The sequence below is a fragment of the Zootoca vivipara genome, chromosome 11 (genome assembly GCF_963506605.1).
Source record: "Zootoca vivipara chromosome 11, rZooViv1.1, whole genome shotgun sequence".
In the NCBI taxonomy this organism is placed as follows: domain Eukaryota; kingdom Metazoa; phylum Chordata; class Lepidosauria; order Squamata; family Lacertidae; genus Zootoca; species Zootoca vivipara.
In genome coordinates this window covers 63,645,782-63,671,146 of record NC_083286.1, presented here as the reverse complement: position 1 = coordinate 63,671,146, position 25,365 = coordinate 63,645,782, and the positions used below count along the sequence as shown (strand labels likewise).

The window sequence follows — 25,365 nt, the reverse complement described above, 5'->3', positions numbered from 1 at the left end:
TATAGCAGTGTTCTCGAAGCTACCAACGTGAGTTTGACCAAGCTGTGGGAGGCAGTGCAAGACAGGAGTGCAAGGCGTGCTATGGTCCATGGGGTCATGAAGAGTCGGACACGACTAAACGAATAAACAACAACAACTATCATAGTGGTGCCCTCCCTGTGGAACGCCCTCCCATCAGATGTCAAAGAAATAAACAACTATCTGACATTTAGAAGACATCTGAAGGAAGCCCTGTTTAGGGAAGTTTTTAATGACTGATGTTTTAATGTATTTTTAATCTTTTGATGGGAGCTGCCCAGAGTGGCTGGGGAAACCCAGTTGGATGGGCGGGGTATAAAGAAGAAATCCTCCTCCTCCTCCTCCTCCTCCTCCTCCTCCTCCTCCTGGGACTCATAGAATTGCAGAATTGGAAGGGACCCCAAGAGCCATGTAGGAATTGCACCTAAAGCATCCCTGAGAGATGCCCAATGTCTGAAATCTTGTTCTGTACAAAAGCACCCACAAGTTCAACCAAGTTGGGGAAGGAAACAGCTGAGAAAGAGGAAGCCAGCCTCACATTCTCTGCAATGCATCTGCCTTGGGTCGCTTGAAGGGCTTGCAGGAAGAGGGAGGGAGGGAGGGAGGAAGGGAGGGAGAGGTGAGACTTTGACTTTGCATGCCAAAGAGACACCATGTGCTGTAGGAAGTCTAGTACTTGTGGTTGGTTGAGGGACCCTATCAGGTTTCTCGCTTGCCATCAACTTCATCTTTTTTCAGCCAGCGCAGGAGCTCTCAGCCAGCCAGCCAGGCATCTCCCTCACCCTTTGCCATCATTTCAGGGCCAGCAGGGCCTCCCCACCCACCCCAGGATGTCACAGGGTGTAACCTATGCTGACCTGCGCTTCGTGAGGACCCCTCCGGAGAGAAGCCAGGAGAAAGGTACGTGGAACCAACTGGACCAGATCCAGATGCCCCCCTCCGTGCCTCACCCCTCGGCTCCTCTTCCAGACCCCAGCGAGGGAGAGCTGACCTATGAGAACGTCCAGGGCCCCCCTGGCCAGGAGGAGAGGACTCCCACCGCCACAGAGGGCAGGAAAGGTGAGTGTCGGCCAGGTCCTAACCCACCTGGATCCTCCACCTGCAATGAGGAGGAGGAGGAGGAGGAGGAGGAGGAGGAGGAGGATATGGGGGCATTTGGGCCCATTACTTTTCTCTGCAGAGGAGGGGCCACCCACAGGGGGAAAGGCGCCTGCTGCTCGGCCACGAATGCAGCAAAGAAGCTGGGGCCCTAACAGGGAATTGGGGGCTGTTCCCTATCTCCACTCAGCCCTCCCTCTAGGATCAGGCTTCCTTTGAGAGTTGACCCCATCCCACAGGAACCGCACACTAACCCCAGCGAGTTTCTCTTCCAGAGTCAGACCGTCGGACTTGGTACGCCAATCTGGCATTGTTGGCCGCCTGCCTCTGCCTTCTCACCACCGCCATAGGACTGGGGGTCCAATGTGAGTAGCGGGTGCCCCTGCCCAAGCCCATTGAGCTGACAAATGGGGGGGGGGAAGAACCTTTGGATGTTGCAGGCATTTGATGCAGAGCTTTCCCTGGAGCCTGGGCTCAGAGACAGACAGCCTGGCACCCTCCAGGCAGAGGACCTTCTTGGTGGTGGTGCCCTCCCTGTGGAACGCCCTCCCATCAGAGGTCAAGGAAATAAACAACTTTCTGACTTTAGGAAGACATCTGAAGGCAGCCCTGTTTAGGGGTGTAAATAAAATATTATTATTATTATTATTATTATTATTATTATTATTATTATTGACTCCAATTCCCATCAGCATGGCCAGTGGTCAGGGTCAAGGGGAGCTGGAGCCCCACAACATCAGGAGCACACCTCATCATCAGCCCCTGATGTAGGAAACGTTTGTATAATACATAAGACATGCATGGCTTGGGTTTGCATATCTCTGAGCAGCAGTTCCGTTGGGCCGAGCCAGCCTGTGTGTGCCCCCATCCAACAGAGGCTGGCTCCTCTCTGCCACGCTGCCTGCCTGGCACCTGAAGGTCCCTCTCTCATGTCGCCCCCGCTTGTGCTCTGCAGACTGGCAGGTCTCACGGCAGCTGCAGCAGGCGAATGAAGATGGCAGCGCCCTGGCACGGAGAATTGGCTCCAAGGAGGGCAGCCTGGCCCAGGCCCAGGTCCAGCTGGAAGAGGCCAAGGAGGAGCTCCACTCCACCAACGAGACCCTCCGGAGCTGCTGGGCTGCTGGGAACAGGACCCAGGAGAAGCTGAGGCAAGCCAATGAGAGCCTGATGCTCACGCAGCAGGAGAAGGAGAAGCTGCAGCAGCAGCTGGACCAGACCATGAAGAGTTTGGAGGAAGCCAAATCTTGCCAAGAGATTGGTATGTCCATTGCACTCTGCTCAGGAGGGTAGCAAGGCTGGCAGGGCACCCCTTGTGTCCTATCGCATCACCTGCCCCTGCAGTGGTGGACTTGGCTGAGAAGCTCATAAGTGCCCCGTTTGGCAAGAGCTCAAAGTCTGGCCTACATTTTACTTTCATCATCCTTCTCCATCCATTTTTCCTTTAATGATAGTAGATGAATTTGCCATCCATGCCTTTCCTAAATTCCAGCTGCAATCCTTTGCACACTTGCTCTGTTGAACACGATAAAGCTGCATCAATAGGAGTATAGCATCTAGATCAAGGGAAGTAATAGTACCACTGTATTCTGCTCTGGTCAGACCTCACCTGGAGTACTGTGTCCAGTTCTGGGCACCACAGTTCAAGAAGGATACTGACAAGCTGGAACGTGTCCAGAAGAGGGCAACCAAAATGGTCAAAGGCCTGGAAACGATGCCTTATGAGGAACGGCTTAGGGAGCTGGGTATGTTTAGCCTGGAGAAGAGAAGGTTAAGGGGTGATATGATAACCATGTTCAAATATATAAAAGGATGTCATATAAAGGAGGGAGAAAGGTTGTTTTCTGCTGCTCCAGAGAAGCGGACACGGAGCAACGGATTCAAACTACAAGAAAGAAAATTCCACCTAAACATTAGGAAGAACTTCCTGACAGTAAGAGCTGTTCGGCAGTGGAATTTGCTGCCAAGGAGTGTGGTGGAGTCTCCTTCTTTGGAGGTCTTTAAGCAGAGGCTTGACAGCCATCTGTCAGGAATGCTTTGATGGTGTTTCCTGCTTGGCAGGGGGTTGGACTGGATGGCCCTTGTGGTCTCTTCCAACTCTATGATTCTATGATTCTATGATTCTATGATTCTAAGCCCGATTCAGAGTAAAGAGAGCTGCAGGGACGTGGGCATAGGCAGGGCTTTTGTTAGTGGGCGGAACCGACCTGATTGGTCTGCTAGTTAAGTATTTCTATTGTTTTACTTGATCTAGGGGAGAAGCTTCCCCACCTTGGCTGTGCCCAGGGCTGTGCCCTCATGGCACAGCCTTGAGTTCCTTCCAAGAAGGGCAGGGTTAAAAAAAATCTCACTAGCACATGAGGAGAATCAGGCTCCTCTCTATAGGCTTTGACTGCAACTCCATTATGTACAGAAGAATGCAAGTCCCAATGCTTCCTCCGAGTTAAAGGAATAATAATAATAATAATAATAATAATAATAATAATAATAATAATAATAATAATTTATTATTTATACCCCGCCCATCTGGCTGGGTTTCCCCAGCCACTCTGGGTGGCTTCCAACAGAAAAATAAAACACAGTAATCTATTAAACATTAAAAAGCCTCCCTGTTCAGATGTCTTCTAAAAGTCTGGTAGTTGTTTTCCTCTTTGACATCTGTTGGGAGAGCGTTCCACAGGGCGGGCGCCACCACCAAGAAGGCCCTCTGCCTGCAACGTGGCTTCTCGCAATGAGGGAACCTCCCGAAGGCCCTCGGAGTTGGACCTCAGTGTCCGGGCAGAACAATGGGGGTGGAGACGCTCCTTCAGGTATACCGGACCGAGGCCGTTTAGGGCTTTAAAGGTCAGCACCAACACTTTGAATTGTGCTCGGAAACGTACTGGGAGCCAATGTAGGTCTTTCAGGACCGGTGTTATGTGGTCTCGGTGGCCACTTCTAGTCACCAGTCTAGCTGCTGCATTCTGGATTAGTTGTAGTTTCCAAGTCACCTTCAAAGGTAGCCCCACGTAGGAAGGGCCTGAAAAGCAAGATAATCACAGCAACGCTTAGTTGCCTTTGGCTGGACCTACCGTAACCATCCAGGGGTCCTTTGCCTTTACCTTTTTACCTGTGGATGTAGCAACCGAGTAATTTCGTTGTTCCCGCAAGGGGACAATGACAATAAAGATATCTTATCTTATCTGTCCCCATAGCCCATCCTGTGTGGATACCGTGATTCACGCCATCCACAGGTGGAAAGAATGTTTGAAGTGGGCAACTTTCCTTGTGTGCATCTGCCTGCACTCAGCTCCATCCTCTCTGTCTCTGCTCAGCGGCTGACACGGTCTGCCACGCGGACTGAACTGGGCCCAACAGAGATGCTTTTCAGAAAGTCCTTGCCTCTGGATTGGCAACATACACCCTCTCTCCCTCCTAGACTCTCAGCCCATGGGCTGGGGACAGATCTGGGTCCCACTGGAGTGGGTCCCACCCTAAGCTGGCCTGAGACCACGTGGCTTTCAGCTGAACGCCTTCCCTTGACCTTCTCTTGTCTTCCTTAGGCTGTTGTCCCCATGGATGGAATCTCTTCAGGTGGAAATGCCTGTGGATTTCAAACAACACAAAGAGTTGGGGTGATAGCTGGGCAGCCTGCAAAAGGGAATCATCTCAGCTGCTTGTTTTAAAGCCCTGGAGTGCAAAACAGCTATGGGGTGCCACATTCATTGATAAGGTAACAACTTTGGGGTGCAAATGCCTCAGACTTTAAGGAGACTAACCATTACAGATCATGAAGAATATCCACCAGGAAAGAGAGCAAAGGGAAGGATAGAACCCCTTGATTTCTCAGTGCTCTTGCAAAAGAAACACCATAGAACTGGTGGGGATACAGTGGGTCACTTTGAAAAGGAGAATGTTCACAGGATCTGCTCCTGATGAAGGAACTGTGAGCATTTCTGGTCAAGATACATAACGTCCAGTGGGCCTTGGGGAACGGACCATTCTGGACTGAATTTTGTACGTTCTCAAGCCACAAGAAGCCCAGGAGGGTGTAGATTTCATACTTCTGAACTTCTGGGGGAAGGGAAGGTATATTTTTTGGGAGACTTTGTAGACTGACCAGGGAATGTCAGACTCTTCTAAATTCCTGGATCCAGGAAGTGTTAGAATTTAATCAAGCCTCCTGAAGCCCTGGAACCAGCAAGGCTTAAACCCTAGGTTGGTTTTAAGCCTCGCCTGGGGTGCTGGGCTACTAAGAGAATGAAGAAGAGGTGATGAGTCATTAAAAAAGCAAAGGGGGGGGAATCTGGATAGAAAGTCAGAGAAGCCGAGCACGGTGGAATCCAAGGCAGCTGTGGTGAGAAACAAGACCCTTTGGGGGTATGGATGCTGTGAACCCCTCCATCACAGGCTCAGGTTGCGTAAATGTGCACTGAAAATAAACCATATATCATAAAGACACCCTAGTCTCCTCTGTGCCTCATTTCCAAAAGGAAACACAAAGCCTGGGTGAGCGCCTGGAACCCTTGGGATCTCGCACCGCTCAGAGATGCAACAGTATACCGCTCAGAGATGCAACAGTATACCTTGGCTGGAGATAAGATCAGCCAGCTCTCCAGTCCCAGACAAAGAGCTGGGAATAATAATAATAATAATAATAATAATAATAATAATAATAATAACAACAACAACAACAGCAGCAGCAGCAACAGCAACAACAACAACAACAACAATTTATTTATACCCCACCCATCTGGCTGAGTCTCCCCAGCCACTCTGGGTGGCTCCCAATTGAATATTACAACAATACAGGGAAGGGTTGTTGTGGGAGTTTCTGGGACGGGTCCCAGAAGCTGTATTGGTTCTATATATATGAGCCTCTTAAAAAGGGAGGAAGGAAAGATCCATTCGGAAGGAGGTCTTTCCCTGTTAACATTTTATTCTTTCTCCTAGAGAACTCAATACTGGATTGGACTTGAGGGGAAATGGTACAAGAAATGGGTTGATGGTACGAACTATGAAGGGTAAGTGGAAGAGCGATTTGCTACCCATCAAGTCAGATTTGCTTGGGCTGAACAGAGCAGAGTTCCTCTCACCAGCCCTCACCCCCGGAATCCGCAGCCTGCAGCCGTTTCCCTTCTGTTAGGGCTCATCCCTGGTGCCAAACAATATTTATCCCAGGAGAAACTGAGCCATTTTTGAGGTTTTCTGGAAAGTCTTATTTTTCCCCCAAAAGTGTGCCCAACCTATTCAAAACAAAACCTTTCCAGGAGAATAATTTGGGAGCAAAGCAATAATTCAGATACAAAATAAGTCAAAATGTCCCAGAAGGCTCTGCTCGGCCTCCACGGTCGGAGGCAGCAATGCTTCTGAATGCCAGGGGCTGGAAACCACAGGAGGGGAGCGTTGCTGTTGTGCTTGAATCCTGCTTTGGAGCTTCCCATTGGAGGCATCTGATTGGCCACTGTGGGACCAGGATGCTGGCCTCGATTTGCCCGCTTTGCCCTGATCTATCATGTAAATCGGGCAGCGTGTTTGAGAGTGGATCTGGCTGATGGATCGGATCAGGCCAAATCTGACCGGTGCCCGCCCCCATCTGCTGATGTCATGGTGACCTTTTTTGGCTGTACTCCCATCATCCTCAGTCAGCATGGATGATGGACAAGGTTGGTGGGAGAAGCTCAGATAACGCTGAATGGTGAGGAGGGATTGGGGCTTCTTGCCTTGACTGTCATCTTTGTCTTTCTAGAACTGAAAATATTGGGACATGTCGATCTAGGGGCAACTGCGTTCAAATGAGCAACAGAGCCCTGCAATGGTGTGGCTGTTCAACAAAAGCCAGATACATCTGCGAGAAGAACGCTCAATAGCCACAGCCAGTGTGAGCTCAGTAGGGCCAAAGTACGTGCAAAGACCCCCGACAGGCAAGGCCTTCTCTGGAGGAGCCAGCATGGCTTCTTCCAGCAATGAGCCCCCTCCCGGCCACCACGCCTAACTTTTCTACTACTTACACTGAATGTCTGTCTTGTGCTACTTGTAACAGCCATGGTTGCCCTATCCAAGAATCCTGGGAACCATAGTTTGTTAAGAGGGTGGAGAGACTCTCTGCACAGAGCTACAGTTCCCAACTGTGCTGGCATCCATCTGTCTCAGGAGATCATGGAGGAGTCCGCCTTTTGCCTTTAGGGTGAAGTCAAACTCCTGGGTGATTGCAGCGCCTGCTGTGGCTGCATAGACCGATAGCGAAGAGACATGTGTTGTTGCAGCTGAGGCAGAGGAAGGCATCCAGTTGTGCTGCTGCAGATTCACCAGGGTGTTCCTTCTCTCTGTGGGAATGTTCAGGGTGGCAGGAGAGGATATATTGTTTATTAATGTCCTTCCTAACTTGCGCTAGCGTGTTCCTTTACTTAGCAGAGTACAGTCCCCTTTACACAGCAGAAAACTAGTTGCAGAGTCGTGTGAGTTTCTTAAGACAATACACAATTCAGTCTGGCACAGTTTTGGGTCGGAGGAGGCCAGTGCGCATGCGCACAAGCTATTTCCAGTGCTCCTGCGACCCAGAAGTGCACCAGAAATAGCGGAGGTGCAAGCATATGGGCGTGCGCTCCCCCACCCTCCGGCCCACCGCGTGATCGGCGCTTCGGGCACCGGCCCAAAGCGCAGTAAGTATGGGAACCCCTGCTCTAGAGGGCCACTAAAGGTAAAGGTAAAGGGACCCCTGACCATTAGGTCCAGTCGTGACCGACTCTGGGGTTGCGCGCTCATCTCGCATTATTGGCCGAGGGAGCCGGCGTATAGCTTCCAGGTCATGTGGCCAGCATGACAAAGCCGCTTCTGGCAAATCAGAGCAGCACATGGAAACGCCGTTTACCTTCCCGCTATAGCGGTTCCTATTTATCTACTTGCACTTTGACGTGCTTTCGAACTGCTAGGTTGGCAGGAGCTGGGACCAAGCAACGGGAGCTCACCCCATCACAGGGATTCGAACCGCCGACCTTCTGATCAGCAAGCCCTAGGCTCAGTGGTTTAACCACAGCGCCACCTGGGTCCCTCAGAGGGCCACTACCAAATCCATTTATTGGATTTGGAACACACGAAAGAAAAGGGTGGTTTATGGTGAGCTGCAAATGGCTTTAGTCTCTCTCTCTCTACTCTCAGGAAAGTCTTGTTCTTTTTGTTTCATTTCATTCTTCAAATTATTGCATTTTGTATTTCTGAACTTGTATTCTGGTTTGTTGTTGCTGCTTTTTGCTTTGTAAGACCACTCAGGAAAATGTTACTTTCAGGCAACCGTATAACAATTATGAAGATTATAATCTTGTTAATAATACCAATGCTAATAATAGTAATAATAAACATAAGATTGGAAGTGAGTGTGAGCTCATGGCTGGTCACTCTCCTTGGACAAATGCTATAACCCCCCCCCCCCACACACACACACCCTCTCTCTCTCTCTCTCTCACACACACACACACACACACACACACACACACACAATCAGACCTTGGGCCTCCCCAGTGACATTCATTTGCTGGAAGTCCAGGGCAGTACATGCTTCATGCAACACTGACCCATAATAGGATGGTAGCACCCATTGAAATTGATGAACATGACTGATTTACGCCTCCTACTGTATTTCAAGGGCTCATCTCCACTTCCACTGGTGCCCTGCCTAGAAACCACATGAGGATGGAGGTGTGTTCGCAGGCCCCAAGCTTGGTCTGAGTCACCGGTGTGATTATGGTTGGTGCCTGCCTGTCTGGAGAGACAATGGAGTGTGCCGCTGGGGGTGAAGCCAAACCGCTGCATTAGCAGCAGCCAAGGGACCTCTCTGGGGCCCAAGCCTGGGTGGTGGGTCTGGGGGTCCTGGGCTGCCCAGACAAGAAGACTTCTCTCTCGCCCTCACTGGCATGGTCCAGAGGAAGGCAGAGCAAGACGCTGGGCACCCGCTCGGCTGCAGGCGTTGCCGGAAGGAGGCGTACAAGGCATCACCCGGCACCACCCAACCACCTTAGGGACTCCAGTCTGGCTCTGTGTAGTAGGGTATACGCCTGAGCCTTTCCTTCTCCCGCAAGGCAGCAGAGGTTTAGAATCAGAGTTTTCCTCCTCCTAGATGGGGTCCCTTCTCAGCTGGGTCAGCCCCATCTTCCCCCACTTCCCTCTTCAGCACAGGCAGAAACGGCCTTCTTGACCCTTGGACCCCCTCTTGCTCTCGTCCGCTCCGTCTGCCAGAGCCTGTCCTCACATGCAGGGTAAGTCCCTCTCTCCCCATGGCTTTGAGACCCATCAGCTCCCCTCCCCTTGTTTAGCTGGCTAGTCGAAGCCATTCCTGGGGTGTAGCCACTGTTCCCTCCTGCCAGCTTCTAGGAGCCACAGGTGAGAGCAGAGTGCAAGGTGGGGACCAAAGGTGGACAAAGTACCCCGGAAGGAGCAGGATGTGTCCCCCACCAGAGGTACTGCCCCTTCCCTAACACCTCAACAGTATGATGAAGCAGCAGCAGCAGGGGGGGGAGGCTAATGCTCTCCTAGGCTGCATCCCCAGAAGTCTTGTGCCCTGATCCAAGCAAGCAACAGTCCCTTGGTTAGAGCCTGCCTGCAGTCCTGGGCAGGGCCGGCTCTAGGTAGACCCCCGGTGGTGCAGGGCACCACGGCGCCGGCCCGCCAGGAGGGCGCCACGAGCTGCGCCCGCCAGGAGGGCGCCGCGAGCTGCGCTCACCCGCTGCCCGGCCGGTCCGCCGGTTCGACGCGCAGCTGCGCCCACGGCAACCGTGCTGTGCCTGCCCACCCGCCGCGCAGCAGCGCATGTGGCAGCTGTGCTGCGCACTGCGCCCGCCCGCCCACCGCGCTGGGAAACGGGGGGGGGCGCCGGAGGGATCCGTCGCTCCACGGCGCCAGGGGCGCTTAAGACGGCCCTGGTCCTGGGCATCCCAGTTTAAGGAGAATATGGACAAGCTGGAAGGTGTGCAGAGGAGGGCAGCCAAGAGGATCAAGGGTCTGGAAACCAAGCCTGATGAGGAATGGTTGAAGGAGCTCGGTCTGCTTAGCCTGGAAAACAGGAGACTGAGAGGAGACACGAGAGCCGTCTAGAAATATCTCAAGAACTGCCACATGGAAGAGGGAACAAGCTTGTTTCCTGCTTCCCCGGAGGGTGGGACCCGAAGCAAGGGGTTCCAATGACAGGAAAGGAGGGGTTTAAACAGAAACTGGGTGGCCATCTGTCGGGGATTCTTTAGCTGTGGTGCCTGCGTTGCTGGGGGTCAGACTAGATGATCATTGGGTTCCCTTCCAAGCCTACAAGTCTATGATTCTATGATTCATCTCTGGGCCTCAGTCTAATTCACTTCTATCTACCCCATCACCCACTACCATGTTGAGGCTGTGCCACCACCGTCCCTCCCTAGGCCAAGGCCTCTCCGTCCATGAATAAGGGTGAAGCCATTTGATGGGGGGGGGAGGCAACCTAACCCCCACTTGCCCCTGCAGCTGGAAACCTGCCAACCCAGGGCAAGGCTGCTGCCGCTGCCGTGGTAGGGCCGGCAGCAACAGGGTGGGCCGGGAGCAGAGAGGGCCTGGATCCGCAGGGGGGGGGCAGCAGAGGGGGTATCCAAGTTCTGCTGACGGGCAACACGCCCTGCAGGGGAAGCCCCTTCCCTCCGCCTGCGACACGATTCCGGGAAGGTGCAAAGGGGAAAGAGGAAGCAATGCTCGGATGCTCTGCTGTGCCCCGAGGGGGCCATGCAGCTGGCCTGGGTCCCTTGAGGGGATTGCGGGGGGGGGGGGAGGCAGGCAGAACTTTTATTTTCATGCACTGCAGGAAGTCTCTCTCATTTCACTTTCTTTCATTTACCACCACTTTCCTCTTTTTCTCTCCAGAGAGCACAGGAGCTCCCAACCAGCCCAGCCTCTCCCGTTGCCACGAGTCCAGGTGCGACGGGACCCCACCCACCCCAGGATGTCACAGGATGTGACCTACGCTGACCTGCGGTTCGTGAGGACCCCTCTGGAGAAGAGCCAGGGGAAAGGTACATAGAGCCAACTGGACCAGATCCCCTCACCAGATCCCCTCACCAGGGTCCCCCCCCTCCATGCCTCACCCCTCGTCTCCTCTTCCAGACCCCAGCGAGGGAGAGCTGACCTATGAGAACGTCCAGGGCCCCCCCTGCCAGGAGGAGAGGAATCCCACCGCCACAGAGGGCAGGAAAGGTGAGTGCCGGCCAGGTCCTTTTCTATATATTTTGGTTTTACATAAATTTATGCATTATAACTTTAATGATTTCAAAACATAAAATAAAAAGGTTCTTTTGAACCTTTAGACTTCCTCTCCTCCCTCCATTTCCAAAGAAAATGTTTTCTTTTTTTCTTTTTCTGCATCTTTTGCTGTTATCTACTGGATCTGTTGCATATTCATAGTTTCCAAAGTTCGTTTCACATTCTAAGTGTCATTGCATCCCTGCCAATGATTTTAACTGTTTACAGTGGTCTTTTAAGTACAGTATGTTAAAATTATTCCAGTCTTTTAGGAATACTGTACTTAATCTTCCTGGTTTCTGATCTTTCCCATTCATCTTGCCATCTCTACATATTCCATCAACTTGGTCTGTCATTCTTCTCTAGTTGGCACCTCAACCCTCCTTCCATCTCTTGGGCTAGAAGCATTCTCGCTGCCGTCCTTGCGTACATGAAAAGCCTTTTGTCTTCTTTTGGTAGAAGACAACCAACCAAAAAGGTTCTGGTTTTTTAACTAAAGTTTTCTTAAACATTTCCTTTAACTTATTATATATCATTATATACCAGGAAGCTTTTTTATCCCTGCACAGGACCACCACATGTGGTAGAAGGTACCCTCTTTCCCTTCACAATTCCAGCAGAAATTTGAACTACCTAGTTCTATACATTTTAGCAATTTTACACAGTGTTAAATACCAACAGTACGTCATTTTCATATCGTTTTCCTTCAACATGCAGCAAGCAGCAAATTTTAAATCCTCTTTCCATAACTTTTCCCATGATGAAAATTGGATATTATATCCAAAATCTCTTGAGTGTATCCTCACTGCCTTAACTTCTTCATCTTTTGTCAACCATTCTAGTAGTAATTTGTACATTTTTGAAAGTACCTTCACATCATTTGAGTGCTGGCCAGGTCCTAACCCACCTGGATTCTCCTCCGGAGTAAAAGGAGAACTGCTGGAGCCAGCAGGCATTTTGAACATATACTGTAAGGAAAGGGTTTCGACCTGCCCTCAAGGTCTGTCCCTTAACTCCCACCTGAAGGCCATTTCCCAGTCGGTCCCTCCTCGCTACCTGCTGGATTCCAGCAGGGGAATCTTCTCAGGGTCTTCTGAGCATAACCCCACATTCCCCATGACCTGAGAAGGGAGATTACTGACCCCCAACATCAGGCGCCACCAAGCATCTAGTTGCCTGGGCTCAGTTCTCCCCCCCCCCCCCCGCTGATGCCTCTCCCCAGTGGATCCTGGCCACCTTGGGATCTACCAGGAACACCCTCCACTTTTCCTTGTGGTCAGGGGGCTTCTCTGAAAGGTCCCTTACTTCTGAAAGGACCCTGAGCTCCGTTTCCTTCCCACTCCTATTCGGCAGGCGCTGTGCAAAGCACTAGTGACCCTTCCTACCCAGGAAGCTCATAAAACTGTCCAACTAATTATATACAGTATTTGCTTTCTCCCCCCCCCCCGTTGGATTGGGGCCCTCCTTAAGCAGTTTTTGCTGCTTAGTATTGTTATGAGTTTGTGGAAGGAAGGATGTAGGCAGCTGTTAAACTATAAGCCAGGCTGGCTTCCTGTGCCGAGGGGATCGCCTGGGTGAGCAGCTATTAAGAGAACAAAGGAAACGGGGCTGAGCTCCATGCCAGAGGGCAACTGGGTGGCCCCACTCCCTCGGTTCAGAGATAGAAGGACAAAGCCTCAGTTTAGAGTTAAAGGGGGCAGTCATGTGACTTAGAAGGGAAGCAGAAAACTTGTGGAAAGTTAAGAGCATTGTTATTGCAGTAGCAATAGGTCATAGCTTCTATAGCCTACATATGCTGCGGTAGGGGCAATCAAAATGACAGTTGCCATAGCGATCCGTAGTTAAAAGTAGAACTCAACAAGTTCGGGGTCTTCCTAAAAAAAAGTTCAACAACTTTCAGTGTGTCCTGGTTTCTCCTTTTTGAAAGCGGGTTGGCACTCAGTAAGGAAAACTTACAGCCCTTTATTGCATAACGATCACCAACAAACCAGGCAGTTCGAGGGCTGGGGAAATTCTAGCCTGTTTTAAGGAGAGTCATAGAATCATAGAATCATAGAGTTGGAAGAGACCACAAGGGCCATCCAGTCCAACCCCCTGCCAAGCAGGAAACACCATCAAAGCATTCCTGACAGATGGCTGTCAAGCCTGTGCTTAAAGACCTCCAAAGAAGGAGACTCCACCACACTCCTTGGCAGCAAATTCCACTGCCGAACAGCTCTTACTGTCAGGAAATTCTTCCTAATGTTTAGGTGGAATTTTCTTTCTTGTAGTTTGAATCCGTTGCTCCGTGTCCGCTTCTCTGGAGCCTTTAGGGTTCAGGGCCTTCCGGAAAGGAGACAACAGGCACCTCCAAACTGTTCTGGGATCATGAACAGGGGGCCCATCGTTGGTTTTTCTGTGTTTAGAATGGTTTTCATCCTGAGATTATGTACCTCCAGATTTTCATATTTAAGAAGGGCTCCCAAAGAGGCTTTAATTTCATGACCTTTTTACTCAAATTATCAGTGGAACCTTTTCAACTATGCAGAATATAAATCTGGGGGAATCTTGGGGTTTCCGCAGCCATTCCACCAGTCTGACTTGGGACAGTCTCTCTCCTCATCTTGGGGCTCTGCATGAGAGGGGGGCCCTGCCGAGGGAGAGGAGAGGGGACCCCCAAGGAGCCTGCTCCTTCCCCCACAATTGCCTATGCATGGAATTGGCCATGAATGCAGCAAAGCATGCTGGGCCCTGACACACTGCCCTCCCTCTAGGATCAGGCTTCCTTGGAGGGTTGAGCCCATCCCACAAGAACCGCAAACTGACCCCAGTGGGTTTCTCTTCCAGAGTTGGACCGTCGGACCTGGTACTCCATCCTGGCACTGGTAGCCGCCTGCCTTTTCCTTCTCACCACCGCCATAGGACTGGGGGTCCGATGTGAGTAGGGGGTGCCCCCCTGCCCAAGTCCATTGACCTGATAAATGGGGGAGGGGAAAAATGTCTGTGAACCACCCTGAGATCTTTTGGTTAAGGGCAGCATATAAATTTAATAAATAAAATATAATAAATGTCACAGGCATTTGATGCAGAGCTTACCCTGGAGCCTGGGCTCAGAGAGGGTCTGCCTGGTGCCCTCCAGGTACGTAGTGTTCAACTCCAGTTCCCACCAGCCCCAACCTGCATGGTCAGTGGTCGGGTTCAAGGGGAGCTGGAGCCTCACATCGGGAGAGTACCTCACCGTCTCCTGTGAGCTTACCCAGGATGAAAACTAGGGGGAGGGGGGGCAAGGCAAGACATGGTTGTTCAGGGGTGAGGGGGCGCCAGGATCAGCCCGAAATCAGGCTACTCCTCCCCCTCCTCGACCGGCAGGGGCGAAGGGGGCACCAGTATCAGCCCGAAATCGGGCTACTCCGATCCCCTCCTTCCCCTCCGCGATCGCCGGGGCAGGTGGAGGGAAAGCCAGCCAAATGCTTTGCGCGGCTCTAGGGCTTTCCCTCCACCCGCCCCACAGCCAGCCAGGGAGAAGGGAGACGGCACCGGGCAGTGGCGGGCAGCGGGGCAGGCTGGCCAGCGGCCCTGCTTCTAGGGGGGCAACTGCCCCCCTGCCTACGCCCATGCTATACCCCCTATTCGTATATCTCTGAGCAGCCTGCCTTTGGGCACCCGCAATAGTGCCTGGCTCCCCTCTGCCATGCTGCCTGCCTGGCACCTGAAGGTCCCTCTCTCATGTCGCCCCTGCTTGTGCTCTGCAGACTGGCAGGTCTCACGGCAACTGCAGCAGGCGAATGAAGATGGCAGCGCCCTGGCACGGAGAATTGGCTCCAAGGAGGGCAGCCTGGCCCAGGCCCAGGTCCAGCTGGAAGAGGCCAAGGAGGAGCTCCACTCCACCAACAAGACCCTCTGGAGCTGCTGGGCTGCTGGGAACAGGACCCAGGAGAAGCTGAGGCAAGCCAACGAGAGCCTGATGCTTACGCAGCAGGAGAAGGAAGAGCTGGAACAGGAGAAAGAGCAGCATCAACAGGACAATGCAAGGCTACAGGAGGAGAAGGAGAGCCTTCAGCAGCAGTTGGAGGAGTTGAGGAAAAAACTAGAGCTAGGTATAACTTGCCAACAGAAGGGTATGTCTCTTGCATTCAGATCAAGAGGCTGGCTGGGCTGGCTGGGCTCCCTGCGCACCGTATTCTATCACCTGCCTCTCAGGTGGTGAAAGAGGATTGGGATCATGCAGGGCAGGGCGGCCCAACCTCTCCGAGCACATGGGCTGCAAGAGTACTTTGACATACTGAATTAGATTTCCATACTGTAAATTAAAGTGTTCACAATAGAATTAATATTATTTAATGTACTGTACACCATTTCAGTTGTACCTTGGATCTCGAACGCCTTGGCCCCCTGCTCCAGCCTCTCCACTGCATTCCTATGCGGGCAGTACTATGTCTATGATGGCCCCCACAGACGCACCCAAGACAGACTCCCTGGCAGGGGCCCTGACACTCCTTGGCCACTAGCCAAAGCCCTGCTTCTGTCTGGAAATACACGTGGAAAGTGTCCCTCCCCCATCCAGCCTGTGACTTGCTTCTTTTTGGTGTGGGCACCATGATCCACGTCACCCACTCTCCCTCTCATAGACTCTCAGCCCATTGACGGGAGACAGATCTGGGTCCCACTGGAGAGGGTCCCACCCTAAGCCGGCCTGAGACCAGGTAGCTTTCAGCTGAACACCTTCCCTTGCCTTCTCCAGACTGCTCTTCCCATGGATGGAATCCCTTCGGGTGGAAATGCCTGTGGATTTCACCTCCATCAGAAATGAAGAGTTGGTGGAACAGCCAGGAAGCCTGCAAAAAGAAATCATCTCAGCTGCTTGTTTTAAAGCCCTGGACTGCAGAACAGCTATGGGGTGCCACATTCATTGATAAGGTAATAACTTCGGGGTGCAAATGCCTCCGACTTTAAGGATTGGTGCTGGGGAGTCAAGTCGAGTCTAACAGAGCATGAAGAGATATCCACCAGGAGATGCAACCCCCTCCCACTAACTGGAAGGGGTACCAGGGCACATTCTGTGAGGGTTTTGCAGCCAAAACAACAATGAATATTTTGCTTAAAAAACACAGGACTAGTACACAAAGAGTTAAGGAACTTCCTAGGTGTGTGGCCACTTCTTTGGCTCCTCTGGGTGGGAGCTCTGTAACAAATGAGACTGTCCTTTATACTTCCTTCTGTCCGTGATGAGAGTCTCTTTCCACCCTGCCTCCAAGCCAAGACCACCAACTTTTATTTTATAATAATAATAATAATAATAATAATAATAATAATAATAATATATTATTTAACCCCGCCCATCTGGCCGGGCTTCCCCTGCCACTCTGGGCGGCTTCCAACGAACATTAAAATACATCAAATATCACAGATTAAAAACTTCCCTAAACAAGGCTGCCTTTAGGTATCTTCTAAATGTCAGGTACTGTAGTTGTTTATCTCTCTGACCTCTGATGGGAGGGTGTTCCACAGGGCGGGTGCCACTACCGAGAAGGCCCTCTGCCTGGTTCCCTGTAGCTTTGCTTCTCGCAGTGAGGGAACCGCCAGAAGGCCCTCGGCGCTGGACCTCAGTGTCCGGGCAGAATGATGGGGGTGGAGACGCTCCTTCAGGTATACTGGACTGAGGCCGTTTGGGCTTTAAAGGTCAGCACCAACACTTTGAATTGTGCTCGGAAACGTACTGGGAGCCAATGTAGACCTTTCAAGACCGGTGTTATGTGGTCTCCCAGTCACCAGTCTAGCTGCCGCATTCTGGATTAGTTGTAGTTTCCGGGTCACCTTCAAAGGTAGCCCCACATAGAGCGCATTGCAGTAATCCAAGCGAGAGATAACTAGAGCATGCACCACTCTGGCGAGGCAGTCCGCAGGCAGGTAGGGTCTCAGCCTGTGTACCAGATGGAGCTGATAAGACAGCTGCCCTGGATACAGAATTGACCTGCGCCTTACTGTAACTTAGAAGTATTTATCAGCATACTATATTTGCTGTAAATGCTGCCTGCACTGAAATGTAAGTAAACATCTTTTTAAAAAAGATTACTAAAAACATGTAATTCAGTCTCTGAAACAGAGGTGAGCAAGGGGAATGTCAGCAGACCCAAAAATAAAAGGGGATAGAAATGTATAACTGCCTTATTCCTAAACTTCAATAAGCTGCAAAAACATATCAGTGTTTTATTCTGCTAAAAGGGCTTCACATCCTGTTTCCTTTTTTTATTTTGCCCACACATGTGGGATAGAAGGTTTTAAATTTTAATTTACAGAATTAGTCCTCAATCCATACCTTCTGCATTCTGGACATGGGTCTCCCTCCAGACCACTCTGCACCTGAGCAAGGTGTGTGCTGGGGTGCCCATAGGCCGGAAGCCAACCAGGGCATCTGATTTTGGAGTATCTAGTTGCCCCATAGCCAGCTAGAGAAAAAGGTAATTTTCCTGCTACTCTCTAGTTTCCTGTAGACTCTTATTAACTGTATTGGTTTTATATATGAGCCTCTTAAAAAGTGAGAAAGGAAAGTCTCATTGGGAAGGAAGTCTTCTCTATTAACATTTTATTCTTTTTCTTAGAGTTATCAATATTGGATTGGACTTCAAAAATTCTTGCAACCAACATCTTGGAAATGGGTTGATGGTACTGACTTTGAAGGGTAAGTGGAAGAGAGACGGTCCCTTTGCTACCCATTAAATTAGATTTGCTTGGGCTGAGCAGAGCAGAGTTCCTCCTACAGCCACCCCTGGAATCTGCAGCATTTCCCCTTCTTATAGGACTTATCTTCAAGAAAACCCGCTCTTTACCAATGAAAACAATTCTGTGGAAAACCCAAATTGACATTTGCTGTGATTCACGGGTAAAGATCCGATTTTCCTGGGGAAAGCGGCAGGGCAAAAAAGAAAAGCACTCGGACATGGACTGGGAAGGTGCAGACTCTAGAAAGTGTGGGGCCAAAGGGAAGTCTGGATGAGACCATGGAGAGCCCAACCGCTGGTTGCTTAAGGCTAACAGTAGCAGGAACATTTCTTCACTGTCACAAACTGCTCATTTCAAGCTCTGCTCCCCGAGATCAATTTTGGGGAGAGCCACACTGAGCAGCAGAAGTGGGGAAGCTTTTGCAGCCTGAGGGTTATTTCCCCCATGGGGAACCTTCTTGGGGGCCATGTGCCAATGGGGATGGGCATGGCCAGAGTCACAGCTATGACACTTCCCTTTGTAGTACAAGAGGCAGCATCAAGCCATGCAAAAGCCAGACTTCTCTGTACATCCAGGCAAGCAAGAGGCATAGTCCAGCCAGGCAGAAAAGCTCGGGGATTGGGTGGGGCCCGAGGAGAGCCCTGGGCCTGAGGGCCAGAGATGCATGATGGGAAGGGGCTGCCTTTTCAACCCCACCCAAAGTTGACTGCAAACCTCACTCCAAACCAACAGCCTAGCAGTGTATTGCTGTCTAGTCTGGATTCATCTGGGTGGGTGTACTGGATCAGGCTGATGGACTGGATCATTCTCTCCCCACCTGCTCACAGGCTAGGTTTGACCAGTACCCACCGCTGTCTCCTGATGTCACAGTGATGTCACAGGATGTCCTTTTTTGGCTGCACGCATCTTCAGAATCCCCTTTCAAATATCTGTGCAGCAAACCCTCTTTTAGATGAGCCAGGTTTTTACCTGCCCCATTCCTGCTTCATGATGTCACATGATGTCACGTCCAAACCTGGCACAGACCATGTGGGTCCCTGCAAAGGCTGCTGGACTGCAGCTCCTACCATCCGCTGTAGTCAGCAGGGGCAATGGACAGGGATGGGGGGAGCTGAAACCTTTGCAGAGCAATACTTTGCTGCTCTGGACTGATCTGAATTCGCCTCCCAGAAGATATTTTGCAGCCCCCAATCAGGCTCCTCCTAAACTGCCCATGTCTGGTTGTTATAACCACCACTGACCATTCGGATTCTGCAAAATTGTGGCTGGTGCAAATGTGGGCAGCCCCACAGAGACTCACGTTGGGGTGGCTGGGAGAACTGAGATAACGATAAAAAATTCCTTCAGTAGCACCTTAAAGACCAACTAAGTTTTTATTTTGGTATGAGCTTTCGTGTGCATGCACACTTCTTCAGATACACTGAAATAGGAGTCCCCAGGCACTTATGTAGAGAAGGGGTGGGGGGATCACTCAGAAGGGTGGTGGAAGTGGGTGATTGACTGACTGATAGCTGTTGATGACTGAAAACGACTGCAAATGGTTTTGCATGAAAAAGCAAGGGTTGAGATGGCTGAAGACCGCTTTATCATGTATAATGAGATAAGAATCCTATGTCTCTGTTCAAACCAGGTCCCTCCATGGTTTTGAGCTTGGTGATAAGTTGTAATTCAGCAACTTCTCTTTCCAGTCTATTTCTGAAATTCTTTTGTAGTAAGACAGCTACTTTGAGATCTTCAGCCATCTCAACCCTTGCTTTTTCATGCAAAACCATTTGCAGTCGTTTTCAGTCATCAACAGCTATCAGTCAGTCAATCACCCACTTCCACCACCCTTCTGAGTGATCCCCCCTCCCCTCCCCCTCCCCACCCCTTCTCCACATAAGCGCCTGGGGACTCCTATTTCAATGTATCTGAAGAAGTGTGCATGCACACGAAAGCTCATACCAAAATAAAAACTTAGTTGGTCTTTAAGGTGCTACTGAAGGAATTTTTTATTTTACTTCGACCCAGACCAACACGGCTACCTACCTGTAACCTGAGATAATGATGAATGGTGAGGAGGGGTTTGGGCTTTTTGCCTTGACAGTCGTCTTTGTCTTTCTAGAACTGAAAATTTTGGGACTTGTGATTATAGAGGAGGCTACTGCATTCGAATGAGCCAAGGAGCCCTGGAACAGTGTGGCTGTTCGGATGTAAAAAGATTTATCTGTGAGAAGAAAGCTCGATATCCATAACCATTGTGAGCTCAGTAGGGCCAAATTATGTGCAAAGACCCCCGACAGGCAAGGCCTTCTCTGAAGGATCCAGCATGGCTTTTTCCAGCAATGAACCCGCCCGCCCCCCTGCCATCACCACTAGCGTATGACATGAGAACAACCAAAGCACACTCCCCTCTAATTGTCAAAACAATAAAATCAATGTTTATCAATACACAATGTGGGCACACATAGAAACCATACAGTGGTACCTCTGGTTACGAACTTAATTTGTTCTTGACATCTATTCTTCTTCTTCTTCTTCTTCTTCTTCTTCTTCTTCTTCTTCTTCTTCTTCTTCTTCTTCTTCATTTTGCTTTTTTATTATTATTGAGGATTTTCTTGGTTTACAAAGGTAATGCAGTGTCTCATAATTTTTCCATTGTTACACATCAATCTTGCTTGTTGAGACATTCGGAGATCCATTCTTAAGCTGAAACCGTTCTTATCCTGAGCCGCGCTTTCGCTAATGGGGTCTCCTGCCACACAATTTCTGTTTGCATCCTGGGGGGAAATTTGCAACCAGGAGCAGCTACTTCAGGGTTAGCGGAGTTCATAACCTGAAGCGTTCATAACCAGAGGTACCACTGTATTCTGAAATGGTGCAGGAGAGCAATCCCGGAGCCATGCTGACTCTCTTAAAGGACCTCAAATCTTTCTCTGCAAAAGCAGGAAGTATATTGGGGAGAGGGGAATGACTTTCCAGATTGTTCTATTTCAGTGTAAATCCTGTAAATAAATAAACTGCTTGAAAGGAGGGGTCTGCAAAACCAGTCTGGCAAATATCTGTTAAGCAGAGGGGACCTGTCAACAGAGCATCTTCTGTATATCAGTGGGTATAAAATTGGTGAATGGAATTCAGGAACTAAGGTATTTACAATTTCAAAAGAATAGCCCCGAATGACCAAAACAACCCCTCTGCAGCGGCACAAATCCAACTCAATGGTGTAAAGTTGGAAAGTGTCAATCACTTCTCCTACCTGGGCAGTTATCTTTCCACAAGGGCCAACACTGATGCCGAAATCCAGCATCGCCTGAGCTCTGCAAGTGCGGCTTTCTCCCGATTGAAATGCAGAGTGTTTGAGGACCGGGACATTCGCAGGGAAACCAAAGTGCTTGTTTACAAAGCTATTGTACAATGGTACCTCAGGTTAAGTTCTTAACCAGTTCTGGAGGTCCATTCTTAACCTGAAACGGTTCTTAACCTGAGGTACCACTTTAGCTAATGGGGCCTCCCGCTGCCACTGCCGTCGTGCGATTTCTGTTCTCATCCTGAAGCAAAGTTCTTAACCCGAGGTACTATTTCTGGGTTAGCGGAGTCTGTAACCTGAAGTGTCTGTAACCCGAAGTACCACTGTACTGCCAACTTCACTGTACTCTTGTGAAACGTGGACCACTTATAAACACCATCTCCAACTCCTCGAAAGATTCCATCAGTGGTGTCTCTGCAAAATTTTACACATCACTTAGGAAGACAGGAAAAGTTCACCAGTGTGAAGGCAATGATTCTTCAACATCAACTTTGTTGGACTGGTCATGTTGTGCGGATGCCTGATGATCATATTCCAGAGCAACTACTCTATTCTGAACTTTGAAATGGAAAGTGTAATGCTGGTGGTCAACAAAAGAGGTTTAAAGACTCTCTCAAGGCAAATCTTTTAAAATGTAGCATAAACACCGACAACGGGGAAACACTGGCCTGCAAGCGCTCCAGTTGGAGAACAGCCTTTACCAAGGGCTTTGAAGACGCTTGAACTCAGGAGAAACGTGCTAAGAGGAAGGTACGTGTCAGGAGTGCATGCAGGAGCCAGGCCCTGTGACTGCTAGGGCCTCGCAGGACTGGGGCCTTCCTGAGTTTGGCCTGGAAGGGCAAGGCGCGGCCGCATAGGTGAGGCTTGACAGGAGACTCGGAGCACCTGGTGGCAAGAGCCGGGAGGGGTATATAAGACCAGCGTTTCCCTCTGGCTCTTTGCCACAGCAACATGCTACCCACCTAGCTGTGCTTTGGCTTCCTGATTCTTGGTATCCTGATTTGTGGACTCTTGGTTTCTTGATCCCTGGACTGCTGATTCCTGATTCCTGACCTCTACCCTGGTCCCGACATACCAAGCTGGGACTCCAACTGCCTGTAACCCGGACCGTGACAGCACGTTTGGCAAAACTTCACTGTGATCCACTCCTGCCCGGAAACCGATGTCCCCACTGTGGAAGGACCTGTGGATCCAGAATTGGCCTCCACTGTCACTTACGGACTCATTGTTCAAACTGTGTTTATGGAAGACAATCTTACTCGGCTATGAGGGGCCGCCAAAGAAGAAGAAAGAAGAAGGAAATTGGTGAATGGGATTCAGGAATTAAGGTATTTATCATTTCAAAAGAATGGCCCAGACTGGCCAGATAGGACAATCAGCACACAATTATTGGATATCTGGGCAGACAGCAGAAAAACCACACACTCAAATTTCTGTTGTAGACCCACTCTTTATGGGTGGTCCTTGGCTAAGGGGCTGGGCAATTTCTAAAGCCTTTAAAAGTTCCTGCACACCTTTTTTTCTGGGTCCTCACCTCGCACCAAGGGAGGGGGGTATAGCTGTTGCAACAGAATAATAAATAAAGATCTGCCTTGCTTTCTCTGGATCCTGCCTTAGCTCATTCTTCTCTGACCAATACTGAACGTGGGGGATTCTTAGTCCCTAAATGGGGAGTTTAGGGATTCCAACCATATTGGGAAGAACAATAAGAGCCATTCAACAGTTGAACAGACTCCTTTGGACATAGGGGGTTATTTGAGGGAGCTGGGCTCCCACAAAGCTGATGGGCATTCCATTCAAATGGTGTGTGTGCACTGCATCATGTGATCAATCATGTGGGGTGGGGCTTACCTGGGCCCCTACAATATTGTATTCAAGTTGGCACCTCTGCCCTTGGAAGGTGATGGCCTCATGCCCCCCAACCGCTGTCTCCACCCCCAACTCCCCACCGGCCTGTGCAAGGGGGTGGTCCTGGCTGTTAGCTTCCTCCTCCTCCTCTGCTCATCCTCAGTGTTGCTCCCTTGCAGAACTCATTGAGGGGGAAGGATGGGGACTAAATTTGTGTTCCAGACCCAATCTTAACCTGCAATTGAAGCCTATGAGCTGCAGACCTGGTTTGGCCCAGCAGCATTGAGCTCCTGGAATTCTCAGTGGCCTCATGAGCCATAAGCATCAACTGTTGTCTGTCTAGGGAATGGCAAAACTATGCCAAGCCAAATACAGTACATTGGGGGGGGGATTCCATCCATTTCCATGCCACTTTCCCACAAAACTGGGCCCCAAAGGGATCAAAATGTATCAAATGAATATCAATAAGTATAACAATTAAGAGAAATTAGGAACAATTTGAAATGATCCTGAAGGCAATAGGTTGTTGTTTAGTCGTGTCCGACTCTCTGTGACCCCATGGACCAGAGCACGCCAGGCACTCCTGTCTTGCGCTGCCTCCCGCAGTTTGGTCAGAATCAAGTTTGTGGCTTCTATAACACTGTCCAACCATCTCGTCCTCTGTCATCCCCTTCTCCTTGTACCCTCCATCTTTCCCAACATCAGGGTCTTTTCCAGGGAGTCTTCTCTTCCAAAGTATTGGAGCCTCAGCTTCAGGATCTGTCCTTCCAGTGAGCACTCAGGGCTGATTTCCTTCAGAATGGATAGGTTTGATCTTCTTGCAGTCCATGGGACTCTCAGGAGTCTCCTCCAGCACCAGAATTCAAAAGCATCAATTCTTTGGCGATCAGCCTTCTTTATGGTCCAGCTCTCACTTCCATACATCACTACTGGGAAAACCATACCTTTGTCAGCAAGGTGATGTCTCTGCTTTTTAAGATGCTGTCTAACCGGTAGGTTTGTCATTGCAATAGGCAATACGTAACCACTTAGAAAGACCCATGCAACATTGTATGAACACAATCCAGATAAGTTTATCTAATGTAACAGCTTGGGATCAAACAGGGGAGGGAATACTCATAGAATCCTAGAGTTGGAAGAGACCCCAAGGGCCATCCAGTCCAACCCCCTGCCAAGCAGGAAACACCATCAAAGCATTCTTGACAGATGGCTGTCAAGCCTCTGCTTAAAGACCTCCAAAGAAGGAGACTCCACCACTCAGAAAGGAAAACGGTTGTATCACACAGAACAGGCATGTCGAAAGTCTGTTTCGGGGGCCTAATCCGGCCCACTGGTTGGTTTAGCCTGGCCCCTGTGGCAGTTTATTTCCTGGGGTAAAATCCTAAAAAAAAAACTCAACAACTTCAATCCTAAAAAAAAAGCTCAACAACTTTGGTCGGCCCTCGCGGCCCTTCACTTCATCAAATCTGGCCCTCTTTGGAAAAAAGTTTGGACACCGCTGCTGTAGAAGCTTACCCCCATTGGCTTGCTTGCCTTGGCTGTTGGCTAATGCTGTGAAACCCCTTCCATCTGATGCTCAGCATGTGTGTGTGCATGTAAATAAAAAAGAGAGAGAATTCTATCAGAGAAAATGCCTACCAACTCCAAGGACTTTCATACCAGGAAAACCAGATCCCAAGTATGTGTTGCTGGGACCCTCCCCTCCCCCCCAAAAAACCCCCCACCCCTCGGCTGTGCTGGCTGATGCAGTGGTGGTGCCCAAACTCTCTGGGGAAAATATTTAGGAACATTCATTTTCCCCATATACAAAGACAACATCACTCACAGACCAGCAACCATGTTGCTTAAACATATCAGATTCTTACAGTTCACACACAAATAAAATCTTTCCACATATGACCATGAAATCTTGGGGGAGGGTTATAAACACAATCTTTTTGACACATATAAGAAGTGTGCCTGCACATGAAAGCTCATACCAATGACAAACTTAGTTGGTCTCTCAGGTGCTACCGGAAGGAATTTTTTAAATTTTGCTTCGACTACAGCTGACCAAGACAGCTACCTACCTGTAACTAATCAAAAAACTGTTACCACACATCATAGAAAAGATGGGGGCTAGAAGTTCTTTGGTTGCATGCTTCTAGCACATCAGCTTTTCAGCCGGGGCTATTGCCCATGCATGCTCAATG

The 25,365-nt window shown here is 50.0% G+C and overlaps 2 protein-coding genes across 2 annotated transcripts; both read left to right on the top strand.

Moving 5' to 3' along the window:
* Positions 1-769: 769 nt before the first annotated feature.
* LOC118077237 (B-cell differentiation antigen CD72-like) lies at positions 770-8,457 on the top strand. Its single transcript, XM_035100746.2, has 6 exons — positions 770-1,077; positions 1,392-1,481; positions 2,072-2,374; positions 4,656-4,825; positions 6,046-6,116; positions 6,842-8,457. Exons 1-6 carry the CDS (start codon positions 849-851, stop codon positions 6,960-6,962), a joined length of 984 nt encoding a protein of 327 aa, XP_034956637.1. The 5' UTR covers positions 770-848; the 3' UTR covers positions 6,963-8,457.
* A 2,492-nt stretch (positions 8,458-10,949) lies between these two features.
* On the top strand, positions 10,950-21,042 carry LOC118077297 (B-cell differentiation antigen CD72-like). Its single transcript, XM_035100890.2, has 7 exons — positions 10,950-11,114; positions 11,206-11,295; positions 14,167-14,256; positions 15,072-15,416; positions 16,061-16,236; positions 17,919-17,998; positions 20,144-21,042. The coding sequence occupies exons 1-7, from the start codon at positions 11,045-11,047 to the stop codon at positions 20,271-20,273; spliced, it is 981 nt and encodes a 326-aa protein (XP_034956781.1). The 5' UTR covers positions 10,950-11,044; the 3' UTR covers positions 20,274-21,042.
* The last annotated feature ends 4,323 nt before the right edge of the window (positions 21,043-25,365 follow it).